Consider the following 14,527-nt stretch of genomic DNA (forward strand, 5'->3'; position numbering starts at 1 on the left):
TGTAAGTTACTTCATCTCTCTGTGTCTTTCCTATAATAGGAACCCCTGGGTGATGGTGTCCCGTGGACACGTCATGGTCCTGTTGGTCAGATACCCTTGTCCATCTAAGTCAGTGCTGTTTGAGTTCCAGTTGTAGAAGCCCAGGCTCTCTGTGTTTGGCTGATGTGATCTCAGGCTGTTCATTTCCCTCTTGTTTTTTAGGTAATGAACCAAAGAGATCATGTCTGAAGTACAAGGAACGGTTGAGTTTTCTGTAGAGCTACATAAATTTTATAATGTGGATCTCTTTCAGAGAGGGTGAGTATGCTTTCACTATTTGTATTTGTTTACATATTTGTTTTGTTTTGTTTTTTCTCTGGCAGATCTTGGTGGTGAAGACAGGTCATAGGAAATTTTGGGTTAATGAGGAAAGAATTTGTATTATTTTTCCTGCCAAGTGGAAAATCCAAACTTATAGTGCATTTGAAAATAAGCCATAAATTGACAAAGACCAGAAAATGCTAATTTCTCTCATCCCCCGGCACCTCTTCCTACTTGCTCTTTCCATTAAATCTGTCAGTCAGTGTTAAAGGAAAGTGAATTTATTGGAAATGAAGCTTGCCTGGGTAGCTCTGATAAAAAAGGTGTCTGTAGGATCAATATTTCTAGGGGCCATCTCCCCAAACCACATATCATAAAACCCATACCCAGATCTCTCAAAAACTGAGAATTTACAATGTCTTTTTTAAATACACAATTAAAATGTAGCTGCTCCTACTTTTTCAGGATGTACTCTGAATTTGGCATTTTACGTGCATGATCTCACTAAGTCCCACACTGAGATGAAATCACCAGTTCATCCGAGCCCAACACTAAGTAGATTGAGATATGTGAGCTTACATATGGATTTGTAACCATAATTATTAATAATGTACCTCATCTGAACTGTATATTGACCATCAGATATTGACTAAAGCTTGTATGAAATCGTCATCGTTAACAAGACATTTCAAAATGTCACATCCAGAACACAAAGAGAGCCCTGTGCAGGCGGTAAGGGAGGTTGAAAATGAATATGGAAATCATGAATTATTCGATAAGCCTGTGGTGCTCGTCTCTTCTTTCCAGATCTATGTGGTTTGGGGAAGCATCTCGTTTAGCTGCATTCACTGCTAAAGTCTAATGTTGAATTAGTCTGAATTAAAACCAGACCATTGAATCACTGTTCTATGTATATATATATATATGTGTGTGTGTATTTTAACATGCATCATATATTATATATAATTTTTATTATTGTATATTACTGTATATATATTACCACTGTATATATAATATATTATATATGATATGTATATAATTTTATTACTGTGTATGTATATATTACAAACGTTATGTGTTCCATCAATACATAAAATAATTATTTTTAAAACATGAATTATCACATTTCTTATCTCATCTTTTAAAATACCTTTTCTTGTGTTTATAATGCATACTATATACAAGTAGAACTGTACATGTATATGATTTATAAATAAATATACATATATTGGGGTTGCATGCCCAAAAATGTTTTTACTGGTAAACATGCAAATCATTAACCGTTGGAGACCACTGGTCCATCTAGCAGGGCAAGGAGAACTCTCACAACTTTCTTCTAGCTCTTAATGCTACTATTTCATGGTGTCAAGGAGTGTGGAAATCTAGGCACACACTTCGATGTGGATGAGGGCATAACTGTATGATCAAACTTGCTTGAGGGTGGGTTTCATTTTAGCTACATCCATGAACAGGCTAGGGCATCTTTTGGATGAAGGCGATTAGACCTCTCGGGGGTGGAGGGAGTGCTAGGATCTCTAAGGTCCCATCTGCAATAAGACCTTGATGTGAATGGTCCCCAGCTCCCTGGATTCTGCCTGCAGGGAGCTGTGGGCAGGCTGGGCATGATGCCAGCCAGGATTCTGCATCTGCCAGGGGAGTTTCTGACAGGCGTGGTCCCTGATGCTCAAGGGCCAAGGAATTTTCCGCTCTGAATCCTACAGGAGCCATGAGGACGGCGAAATGTAATTACTTTCTTAGCAAGCACTCCGTGGGGATGTGGTAGCTGCAGTCCAGACCTAGTAGGCAAGGTGGGGGCCTGGGTGAAAGAAAGTGGATGATCTCCTGATGTCATTAAAGAGAAGGAAGGTGGGGTTTGGGGAAGCTGGCCCGTTTTGGGGGGCTGTGAGGATATATGATTAAATGTGTGCTCCGTACTGTCCTAGGGATGGTAGAAATCAGAGCTGGGGCTTGCAAAGGAAAGAGAGTGCCCTTCTTTGGATTGCGTTTGACTGTGGTCATCCAAGTTCCACCTGGTTTCTCCAGTTAATGAGTAATGCCTATGGGCCTCTTTTACAAATGTGCCAGCTTAGTTACCCCATCTGCCCAGATAGACACCCCTTCTTGATTTGTTGTGAGATGTTGTGTTGGAACCGCATGGATACAGAACCGAGAATATTGAGTGAGGATTTGCCCTGATCAGGGAGTTACTTGCTTACAGCACATTTATATTTGTCAATAGTTTTTCTAGTCCCAGAATGCATACTGCTTTTTGGTGATGTTTGCTTTGAACAGTCAACTTGCATTTATGCAAAGTCTATGTTGACTGAGGTGAATTCTCAAAGGAAAAGCATCTCCTGAAACCAGTCAAAAGCATCATGAATTGTCACCCCTGTACTTGGCAGTGAGACTCACCCTGATAAAAAGGCAGGGGCAGGGAGGCACTTGGGAGCCTGGCTTTGGGATCAGACCTGACTTTGAAGCTAAGCTCCGCCACTTATAAGCTCTGAGAACATGTCCCTTTAAAACCAGTTATCACTCTGAAATGGTGATGACAAAGTCTATCTCGTGGGGTAATCTGAATGGTTATGGCACTAGTTGCATTAATTAATATATGCAGAGCAGCTAGCATGGAACCTGGTATCTAGTAGATGCAATCTAAATTGTCACTTCTCTAGTAAATCCTGGCTTCCAATCCGTCCTTAACACTATTAGCGGAGTTATTACCCCAAAGGGTTGTTGAGACCATCTTGTTTCCCTGTTTAAAAATCCTTCTGCTTCTCACTCCTCAGCCCAGCGCTCAGAGACTGAACGGTTTGAACTTAAACTTCTTCTATCTTACTGTCTGTACTCAGACCATTCTTGACCCTCCCCCACAATATCTGCCTTGAAAATTCTACCCTCTGCAAGTTCCCGCTCAAATATAACCTCCTCTCCAAACCACTTCTGTATATTGATTGATGTTCACCTACTGTACAGAGCCCAGTTTTTATGAACTCCTCTTCTCCCTGTTTCTAAAGCGTACCTCATGTGTACGCTTTATTCTGTCATCCACTCACACACGCATGACCGCAGACACTAGTAAGCATACCTTATTGGGTTAGGCTCCAGAAGGATGAAGATGAAAGCTATTCTGCCTTCAAAGTGTTTACCAGCTGATGAGGGAGATAGATACATACATAGCAAATGACCATGGTGTGTGATACGGTCTATAACAAAGACAGATTCGGGTGCTGTGCTGTGAAACAGAAGCAGGAAGTCAGCCTGTGGGCAGAGTCAGAGAAGATGTCCTGGTAGGAGATAAGCTGTCATTTGAAAGCTGGGCGGGCGTTGGCCTAGCAGAGGACCTGGAAGGGCAGGACCAGAAGGGCTCAGCGGTGTCAGGAAGCAGAGCCAACCTGAAAGACCAAAGTGCAGTGAAGAGTAGGAATGGAGAAGTGGATGGGGATAAGAGGGTTATAGAATTCATCCCAGCCTATCTTTTACTGGACGTGTGATTATAGAGATACGAATGTCAACTGCCACAAACTTTCTTTACATTGCCGTGGGGGGAGGGCTGGGCTACAAAAGGGAATGATTAGTGATGTCATGCGTGGCTTTATCTTCTTCTCAGCTGGATCCGAGCTCCTTCAGGCTAAGGACTCCATCTTACGTGACTTCATGTGGCCAGTGCCCAGCATAGAGCCTGGTGCACCCTGACAGATCAAGAGCAGCTTAGGTGTGGGGTCACATGGATCTCCATCAAATGATAGTCATAAAGATAAAACAGTCCCTAATTCCTAGTGTACTATTTAAATCAGTGCGACTCAGAGTGTGGCCCATGGGCCAGCAACATCACCATTGCCTGGGGGCTGATTAGAGATGCAAGGTCTCGGAACCTGTCTCAGATGTGCTGAGTCAGAACCTCTGGTTGTGAAGCTCAGGAAACTATTTTTTTAACATGTTCTCCAGGTGATTCTGGTTGAAAAGCACAGGAAGCACTGTTGAAACCGTTTCTGTGAAAATATCAACCTAGGCTGTGTACTAGAATCATCCGGAGAACTGGAAAATCCACCCTCCACACAAATTTATTTAAAAATAAAAAAATTCTGGGCTGGGACCCAGGCATCAGCACTTTCTAAGGTTCCCCAGGTAACCCCAAGGTTGAGAATGACTGGATTAGAACTAAGTGCATATATATCAGCCTGTTGTTGATAACCTCTTTATCATTAAGAAAAGGAGACATAAATCTCTTCTTTCGTAATACGGTTGTGACATCTCCTCTTCCCCAATAGGAGACTGGATCTTAACACATGCCTCTGCACATGCCTTCTGCCCAGGAACCTATAGAGATGCCACCCTAACTTTCTAGCATGGGTTCTGGGAGCCAGAAAGCAAAAGGGAAGCTATTATTTCATTTACAATAATTTTCTCAGAAGGAGATGCTTAAGTGAACAATTAATTATAAAACCCATTGCCTGGATACGTGTAAGTCATTAATATATTAATAATTCATACCTGCTTATGAGAGCATGAACCTTCATTTCTAACAGTGTTAGCTGAAAGGGAGCTAACATTTGTCCTTGAAAATGAATTCAGATTTCATTTTCAGTCTTAATTCAGACAAGGCTCTGAATCAAAGTGATTTTCTTTCTGAGTGAAGGTTTTCGTTGTTTGATGTTCAGATTCACCTCCTGTCTTTCCTCCACCCCTTCTCTACAAGGTCAGTTAGAAGATTTTCCCTACCCAGAGGTTTTAGATGATTTTATGTATAAATTCTGTCCTGCCCACAGAATAGTTGCACAAGAAAGAACTATAATCAATATGATGAGATCTTATGTGGAAGGTCCAACGCTCGTAGAAATGTTAGGATTGAAATCCCCTTAGAACAAACTCACCTGCCTTGTCTCTACCGGAGTGAAAACGGTTGGCTCCCCAGTCAAGTGATTCCTGAAAGAAAATCCCATCTTTTTTTTTTTTTTTTTTTTTAACATCTTTATTGGAGTATAATTGCTTTACAATGGTGTGTTAGTTTCTGCTTTGTAACAAAGTGAATCAGTTATACATATACATATGTTCCCATATCTCTTCCCTCTTGCATCTCCCTCCCTCCCACCCTCCCTATCCCACCCCTCTAGGTGGTCACAAAGCACAGAGCTGATCTCCCTGTGCTATGTGGTTGCTTCCCACTAGCTATCTATTTTACATTTGGTAGTGTATATATGTCCATGACACTCTCTCACTTTGTCACCGCTTACCCTTTCCCCCTCCCCATATCCTCAAGTCCATTCTCTAGTAGGTCTGTGTCTTTATTCCCGTCTTGCCACTAGGTTCTTCATGACCTTTTTTTCCCTTAGATTCCATATATATGTGTTAGCATACTGTATTTGTTTTTCTCTTTCTGACTTACTTCACTCTGTATGACAGACTATAACTCCATCCACCTCACTACAAATAACTCAATTTCATTTCTTTTTACGGCTGAGTAATATTCCATTGTATACATGTGCCACATCTTCTTTATCCATTCATCCGATGATGGACACTTAGGTTGCTTCCATGTCCTGGCTATTGTAAATAGAGCTGCAGTGAACATTTTGGTACATGACTCTTTTTGAATTATGGTTTTCTCAGGGTATATGCCCAGTTGTGTTTATGCCCTGGCATCCCCACTGTGGCCTGATGCCCAGCGACAGCTAAGCTCCCTGGGAAATTAGCTAACCAGCCCTGATGTACCTTAATAGACTCAGAAATACAATTATCTTTGCTTGCCAGAGAGCAATTCATTGATTTGTCTGGTTCTGTCAGAAACAATCCTTTTCTTCACTTCTCTTATTAAAATATGTTGCGATCCTTTTCATTCATTCCTACCCTTTTGAAAGGGAGTGGGGATTATACATGGTTTGATTTGGGATTTTTATCACTTGCAGCCAAGGGTTCCATCTAGCACAAGGAGGGTAGGTAGGTTCAATGATCTTTAAGAGTCTTTCTGTGAAATTCCATGATTATTATTTTCATAAAAATTTGATCTCTCTTTCCCCATAAAATGGCATTTTTCCCCCCACGATAAGTTTTTTATTTTAAATATCTGTTTAAGTAATACTGAGGATAAACAAGAATATAATTGTTATAAATGTGGCTTGTTTGGTAAAACTGCTATTTAAGAACCAGTAATATACTGACACTAATAAAGGGATTTATGTCCCTCAAATATTTGTCTCAATATGTCCTTCTTTGAAGCAGTTTAACTCTCACCATCTTTAGAAGTCTCCATTCAAATATTTTTACTTTGCTAGGTTTTACTTCTTGGCTATATATTCAGGCATATAGGCCTCTTTGGGAAACATCAGTACTCAAGGTGTGGTGTGTGTGTGTGTGTGTGTGTGTGTCATCAGACCTCAGAAATATGGAACGCTTCACGAATTTGCGTGTCATCCTTGTGCAGGGGCCACGCTATCTTCTCTGTATAGTTCCTGTTTTAGTACATATGCTGCCGAAGCGAGCACTAAAACGGCATTTTTAATAATTATTCCTGTGGAGAGTGAACAGACGTCAGCTACCCAAGGGCTTATGTAGGTGGACCTTCTGGATTATTTTTCTAGCAAATCCACCTTCCTGTTAACAATTACCCTGTCCCATTTTTTTTTTTTCCTTTTTTTTTCCCTTTGAATCTGTGACTTCATAAGCCTGCTGCTTTAAGCCTTTTATCCTCTTAACCCCTGGCTGAGGACATGCTCAGCAGATCTGTAAAGAAAAGCCCCTTCCAGGGGGCTGAGAGTTGGCCTGCAGAGATTAAAATGTCTCTGGTGAGCTCAGAACCACCCACAGGGCCTAATAACCTCCTGGAGGAATAAAGGCGGAACAGAAAGCCGCTGAATAGTGTGGTCCTTTCTGGTTTCGTGCTCACAGTGGTCCTCGCTCAGGCCTCTCAAGGAGAACGACAGGGCACGTGGTCATGGACATGGTGTAGAGGGAAGAGCAGAGACCCAGATCTGGTCTAAGAGACAGAGACCTTGGATCTATTTCCACATCTTCTGCAACTAGCCGGGTACCCGTGGGCGAGTTACTTTCTCGGTTTCCTTACTTGTTTTGCAGGATCTCTATTAGAAGTCATGAGGTGATATTTGTAAAGCATCTAGTTAGAGAGCCAGGCCTGGCAATACTGCCAAAGTGGGCTAAGCCCTCTCTGGCCTTTCTGTCCCATTGATTACAGTGCGAACTCTGCACCAGACGGTCCTCAGCTGGTCAGTGCCAGGGCTGGAGCAGACCACTGGCCTGGTCGGACTCTGGACTGGGTGATCCTTTTTATATTTTAAGCAGTTATTTAAATTCATCACTACTAACCTCCCAGGAACAGGTCTCCTTGCCAGTGGGAAACCTAATGGACTCCATGCTGATTTGTATTGGCCTCAGTGGGGGAAATTCTGCTTTCTGTTCTTTATCTCGTTTTTGGAACCTATAAAGTAAAAATGCCACAGTTCTTTTCTTCTGCCTTTATTGAGATGTAATTGATGTATAATATTGTGTAAGTTTAAGGTGTATGTGTGATGATTTCATATGTGTATATATTGTGAAAGGATTACAATACGGTTAGTTTAGACATCCCTCAGCTCAGATAGTTACCATTTTGTGTGTGTTTATGTGTGTGTGTGTGTGTGTGTGTGTGAGATCATTTAAGATCTACTCTCTTACTAGCTTTCCAATACACAGTACATATCTAAAGAAATAGCAGCTTTAGGGAAACTCGTGAGATACTATAGTCAATAGAGGTATACTGAACTATAGGATGTTTCTTTTCTAGAAGGGTCTTTGAGTGGATCTTGGGTCAGAGTAGAAGATACAAGAGAGTGAAGTCCTTAACTGCTCTGGTTTCATTCCCAACTGTTGTCAAATGTTGCTCAAAAGCAATTTTAAATGCATTTCATCGTTTTCTCATTTTAAACTTTCAATAGCTGTCATACAGAGTGAAGTCAGAAAGAGAAAAACAAATATCATATATTAATGCATATATGTGGAATCTGAAAAAATTGGCATAGACGATCTTATTTACAAAGCAGAAATAGAGGCACAGACGTAGAGAACAAACGTATGAACTGGGAGATTGGGATTGACATATATACACTATTGATGCTATGTATAAAATAGATAACTAATGAAAACCTACAGTATAGCATAGGGAACTCTACTCAGTGCTCTGTGGTGACCTAAATGGGAAGGAAATCCAAAAAAGAGGGAATATGTGTATATGTATAGCTGGTTCACTTTGCTGTACAGTAGAAACTAACACAGCATTGTAAAGCAACTATACTCCAATAAAAATTAAAAAAATAAACTTTTAATAGCACACACATATAGTTTTGCCTAGTGAAAGAATTATGGTGACATTTTCATCCTTGTACTTTTCCTTATTTTTCACAATATATGTATCACTTTTGTAATCAGAACCCTCTCTCTCTCTCTCTCTCTCTTTCTATTTCTACCTGTATCTCTCTTTCTCTCCTTTTACGCTAGGTAGACAGTATTTCATATGCACATGTGTTTTGCTTTACAAAAATGTAATATATTAGTTTGTTCTCTATTTTCTCTCTTTCCAAGTTGTGAACATTTTTCATCACCCTCTATGTCCCTTTAAAACGTGCTTAATAGCTGCAAAGAGTTCCATCATAGGACTCCATCATAATTTATTTAACCAGTGCTCAATTTGGGGACATTTTGCTTCTTTTATTTTTTTTACATATTAAAATGCATTTCATTATTTACAGTTGTCATGACATTTTTGTTCTTGAATGATTAGGAAACACTTCACTCTTGATAATATAGACAGGACACCCTGAAAATGAAGGACTTTTCCCACGTGTCTTCCTTCTAAGCCCCTGGTGATGTTGATGAAGATGAACACTCACCAAGCTCTTTTATCATCCAACAGGGTGAGGGAGGAAATGATCGTCACCCTGACAGTCCTCGTTTAATCTCAAATCTCTGTTCCATCTCGTCTTAGACTTCTGCAGAAGGCGTTTTACAAAGCTCAGAGGAATTAAACACTGATTAAGAATCTTCGTGGCATCAGGCAGGGAATCTCCACCTTTTGAGTAGAGGAGCATTTGTGAACAGTGGGAATCTAAAAATCTCCCACGTCACTGATGTCTGGTCTCCATGGCCTCACAGATCCCGGGAATTGGCACTCAGGTCACTGCAAGTTACTTTTTGGGAAAAGAAAAGACACGCGTGGAAGGCTGGTTCTTTGCTGCTCTTCCTAAAAATAGGCAGAACTTTGATTTCATCGGCATGCTGTGCTCCCAGAAAGGGTGAAATTCTATGCTGTCTCTGAGAAAAATCTCTTTAGTGTCATTGCATGAAACTTTTATGTCTCAACCCACTAGAATCAACCAGAATTTATTTGGAGTAGAAAATTATAAAATTCTCTATTATTACAAATAGCCTCACGTAACCCCACAATTCTACAAGGGATGCAGTATTATCCTTACATCATAGAGGAAGCAGAGCCTGACATGGGTTCCAAGTCTGGCTCAGTTTTGCACATTGTGCAGGTGGCCAGGTGGAGGGTTTCTTGCGGGGATGCCTGCACCCCAGAGTCCACGCATTTGCTTTCTACTTCACGAGGCACGTTTTGTTTGGCTTGGGCAGACAGGGGTGTTCAGATGTTACGATGACTGCCCTTACCTTCAACTTAGTTAAACGCTTGCACTTCTGCAAACAACACAACTACAGAGCACGACTTTCCCTCCTGCTCAAACTTCCTTTCCTGGCTGCCTGGCACCTATCTGGATGTTTTCCTTGAATAATCAGGGGATGATGTACTGGGAATTGAATCCTTCCAGCCAAAGACTGACAGACCCCGGAGGCATTTGCTTAACCAAATCTATTCACACTTCTTTGACAAAAGATCTTTCCATAAATAGAATCCTCGGAGAAGATCTCTTGCCCCCCCTTTTTCTACCCATTAAAGCTTTCTCTCCTGTCATCTTTCTCAAGAAGGAATATGTAGCATCCCTCCCATGCAAGTCTTGTGCAAATCGCCCCTTGTAAAACAGACCCAGGGTCGTCTCTTGTTCTTTTATTTATTTCCTCATTAATTTACCCATTCTGGAGACTTTGAGCTCTTGCTCTTGTCGGGTCTGTCCTAGGAATTCTGGGCAGAACATTGAGAAAGAGCCATGAACTCAGGTTTTTTCCAACGTGCCATGGGAGAAAGAGATGTAAGTCAATAAAGTGATGTCAGAAATGAAACAATAAAGCACGGACAAGGTACTAAGGTGCTGAGGGAGGACAGAGATGCCGTCCCCTCACTCAGGAGGCATCACGACAGGTTACCCAGAAGTCGGGGGTTCTACTAGTCAGGTGAAGGCTGGAGGGGAATCTCAGTCATTGAGAACAGCATGTGCAAAGGCCTGGGGGTGATAAAGATCATGGCATCCCTGGGGAATGCCACACTGCTGAAGGGTGCTCCCTAGAGGTGGTGTTTTTGATAGAGTGGGAGAGGCGGGATTGCACCTTGTCGATCAAGGAGGGCTAAGAAACCATTTAAGGGAATTTCTTGACGATTTGTGTTGTAAAAATGATGCTTTGGAAGCAAAGAGGATGGCAAGTGGGGTGGGGAAAAATAATGACAGTGGTGAGGACAGCTCAGACGGAGAATAGTTGAAAAATCTTGAAGCAGTGGAATGGGAAGAATTGGTGCTTTAATGTAATGTTACGGGGGAGAGAAGTCATAGTGATAGTCAGTTGCCCCCTTGGGTGAATTAGTACATAAAGTCGAGGAGGAGGAGGACCAGGCAGCCAGAGATGATGTGAGTCTAGAGGTCCGGAGGCAATGGGGTATCTGAGTCCAGAGACCAGGTGGGAATCAGGGCTGGGATTCGTCTGCTCATGGGCATAATTGAGCCTGGATGAAATCATTCAGTGACTTGTGACACTTTGTGAGCTCAGACTGTGTGCCAGGACCTTTACTATATCATCTCACTTGATGCTATTGACAGCCCTATGAGCTAGGTATCATTACGTTCATTTTACAGATGGGTAAACTGAAGCTCCAGGACGCCTGGCTATCCCAGGGCAGAGTCAAGGTTTGAATTCATGGCTGTTTGCCTGCAAAGCCGGTATTATCAACACTGTTTTTTATTCTGTTGGCGAGACCAGACTCCAAGAGAAAAATCACAATTTAAGCACAATTGAAGGCGGAGAGACAGGCAAAAGTGTCGGGAAGGTGCCAGAAGCATCGGAAGAGAAAGGAAATCACAGTAAGAGAAGAGATGGGAGAGCCTGAAGGGGGAACATCCCCAGGATCAGATGTTGCAGATGGATCAAAGAGTAGGAGGACCCAAAAGGATCTTGGATTTGGCCTCGGGTGGGCACTTTGTCAGAGCTGTTTGTGTGTATGGTGAGAGCCTGGTATGCAAGTTTGGATGTGAATTGGTCCCGCAGAGGGAAACCTCCCAGATGCTGGGGAGAGCGGGCACGTAACGAGGGTTTGCTATCCAATGCGATCAAGCCGACGTTGAGCTGATGGGCACAGTTGTCCGCCACTTGATGGCTTCTCAGAGCTGATGCTGCTGGGGTGGGGGAGGGATGCAGAGAAGGGTCCTGGCGGGGGGCAGGGGGCGGGGGGGGGAGGGGGTGGAAATGCAGACCAAGGCGTTTGAACTTTCTCCTCTAAGGATGTTACAGGAGGGGTGAGTATGAAATGCTTTAAGTGGGGGAGGATCAGATTTGGCTTAGAACACCCTTTGGCTTAAGCATGGAGAATGCAGGCACTGCCTGACAGGTAGGTGGCACTCACACATTTGAATTCCTAGTCGTTGGGTGAGGTTACTTATCTGAACCAGGTCCTGATGATGAAGGAGACATTTACTGAGCAGTGTGACAAACACGTTTCTCATCACACTCCAAATCCTATCGATCGGTAGTTTCTGAAGTTTGTATAAAGCTCAAATCCCACCGCTGATTTCTCTCTTCACATGACTTAGTGAGCTCCAGACCCATAAGAAACAGTAATGAAATGGAACCAATGTCCTTTATTTGTAGCTGGGAAAGTTGCTAATACTCTCACAGAGCAGGGTATTGAAAAAACAGATTGAGCAATAAGGATTAGGCATAGGCATAGATGCCAAAATTGGATTTCTTCCGGTCTCTGTCTGCCCCAACTGAGATAAATCTTTAGACTCAAGTGTTTAGAGACAGAGGAGGGAGAGGGAAGGAGAGAAGATGAATGGATACCTTGGATCCAGGAGGGGCCCAGGATTTATAGGCTGAGCTGTACTTACTGAATGCAAAGAATAAATGGCAGATAGAAGACTGTGCATGGCTCTTGATATTTATTGTCTATTATTAAAATACATTCCTTTCAGTATTTCAGTTTTTAACCAGTCAATTTGGCAGTGCTTTTCTACACTCACTTCCTGGGTCACCCGGTCCCATGGATTTAAATACCACCTATGAGCCACTGGCTTCCCAGTTTATGTCATCAGTTTCTCCTCTCTTCCGTACTTCAGACTTGTCCAGTAGGTGTTCTCCATCCACTGTCATCTTGCTGTCCAAAAGCCATCTTAAGCTTGATCTATCCGAACCAAAAACCTGATCTCCTGCCCTCCCAAACCTCTTCCATCAAACAACCCCATCTCAGTCAACTCCATCCTTCTAGGTGTTCAAGCCAACATCTTAGAGCAATTCGTGACTTCTTTCTCCCTCATACCTCGTGTCCACTTCATCCAGAGATCTTATTGGCTCTATCTTCCAAATTCATGCAGAATATGACATTTCTCACCCCTATTGCTAATATGCTGGTTCTAGCCACCATCATGTCTGTCCCATCAGGATTTGCACAGTAATCTTCCCCATCTGATGCCCCTGATGCTACCCTTGCTCATCTCTAGTCCCCTTACAACACAGAAGCCAGATGGTCTTTGCAAAGCATAAGTCAGACTCTGATGCTCCTCTGTTCCAACCCTCTGTTCTCCAGTTTACTATGAATAAAGCCAGAATGGCTTACTCTTTTTGCCTCATTGGCTCACCTCCTGCCATAAGAGTCTCTCTCTTTTTTTAAAAGAAATTTATTTATTTATTTATTTAGTTTTGGCTGCGCTGGGTCTTCGTTGCTACATGCAGGCTTTCTCTAGTTGCGGCGAGCGGGGGCTACTCTTTGTTGCAGTGCGTGGGCTTCTCATTGCGGTGGCTTCTCTTGTTGTGGAGCACAGGCTCTAGGCAAGCGGGCTTCAGTAGTTGTGGCACGGGGACTCAGTAGTTGTGGCTCGCGGGCTCTAGAGCACAGGCTCAGTAGTTGTGGCACACGGGCTTAGTTGCTCTGCGGCATGTGGGATCTTCTTGGACCAGGGCTCGAACCCGTGTCCCCTGCATTGGCAGGTGGATTCTTAACCACTGTGCCACCAGGGAAGCCCTCATAATAGTCTCTTTGTAGTTTCTTGATAATGTCAGGCATGGAACCTTTGCACTGGCTGTTCCCATTTCATGGAATGCTCTCCCATCAACTCTTTCAAGTTTACTTACTATATAAATAAGGATACTGGGTGCAGAGAAAGGGTACTTTGCCTTGCAGTAGTTAGGCAGCTGGGCAGTGGAAGAATCCGCTCAGGATCTCAGATTTCCTGATTCCTAATCAAGACCTTTTTTCTCATGATCAAAAAAAAAAAAAAATCCCAAAGTGTGTTCCATGGAAACTTAGTCCCTAGTGGCAGCCGGCCATAGTCCTCTCTTGGGATTTTCCTTGCAACAATATTTCTTTTTTTTTTTTTTTAATTTTATTTATTTATTTATTTATTTTTGGCTGTGTTGGGTCTTCGTTTCTGTGCGAGGGCTTTCTCTTAGTTGCGGCAAGCGGGGACCACTCTTCATCGTGGTGCGCGGGCCTCTCACTATCGTGGCCTCTCTTGTTGCGGAGCACGGGCTCCAGACGTGCAGGTTCAGTAGTTGTGGCTCACGGGCCCAGTTCTTCCGCGGCATGTGGGATCTTCCTAGACCAGGGCCCAAACCCGTGTCCCCTGCATTGGCAGGCAGATTCTCAACCACTGCGCCACCAGGGAAGCCCAACAATATTTCTTTACTCATCATATCACAGATGTGTGCACATGTGCATACACAAGTATGTGTGTGTGTGCAGGTGCACACACGTGGAGTGGGCTGTGTGATACTAGTGTTCTAAAGAATATCCCCTGGAGATTGCCCTTTCCCCCATGCTGTCATCCATTCATCAAAAGGGTAGATTTGCAAAATTGGCCAA

The 14,527-nt window shown here is 42.8% G+C and overlaps 1 protein-coding gene and 1 non-coding gene across 2 annotated transcripts in view; one reads left to right on the top strand and one right to left on the bottom strand.

The window, feature by feature from the left end:
• The first annotated feature begins 220 nt into the window (after nucleotides 1-220).
• Nucleotides 221-14,527, top strand: part of FAM135B (family with sequence similarity 135 member B) — a 174,657-nt gene continuing 160,350 nt past the window's right edge. The window contains exon 1 of the mRNA XM_036829855.1: nucleotides 221-297. Within this exon, the coding sequence (XP_036685750.1) occupies nucleotides 221-297 (77 nt within the window). The remainder of the gene's footprint in view (nucleotides 298-14,527) is intronic.
• On the bottom strand, nucleotides 6,677-6,782 carry LOC118883887. Its single transcript, XR_005017122.1, has one exon. It is a non-coding gene; the product is annotated as a U6 spliceosomal RNA (small nuclear RNA).

This window comes from Balaenoptera musculus, chromosome 17 (assembly GCF_009873245.2).
Source record: "Balaenoptera musculus isolate JJ_BM4_2016_0621 chromosome 17, mBalMus1.pri.v3, whole genome shotgun sequence".
In the NCBI taxonomy this organism is placed as follows: domain Eukaryota; kingdom Metazoa; phylum Chordata; class Mammalia; order Artiodactyla; family Balaenopteridae; genus Balaenoptera; species Balaenoptera musculus.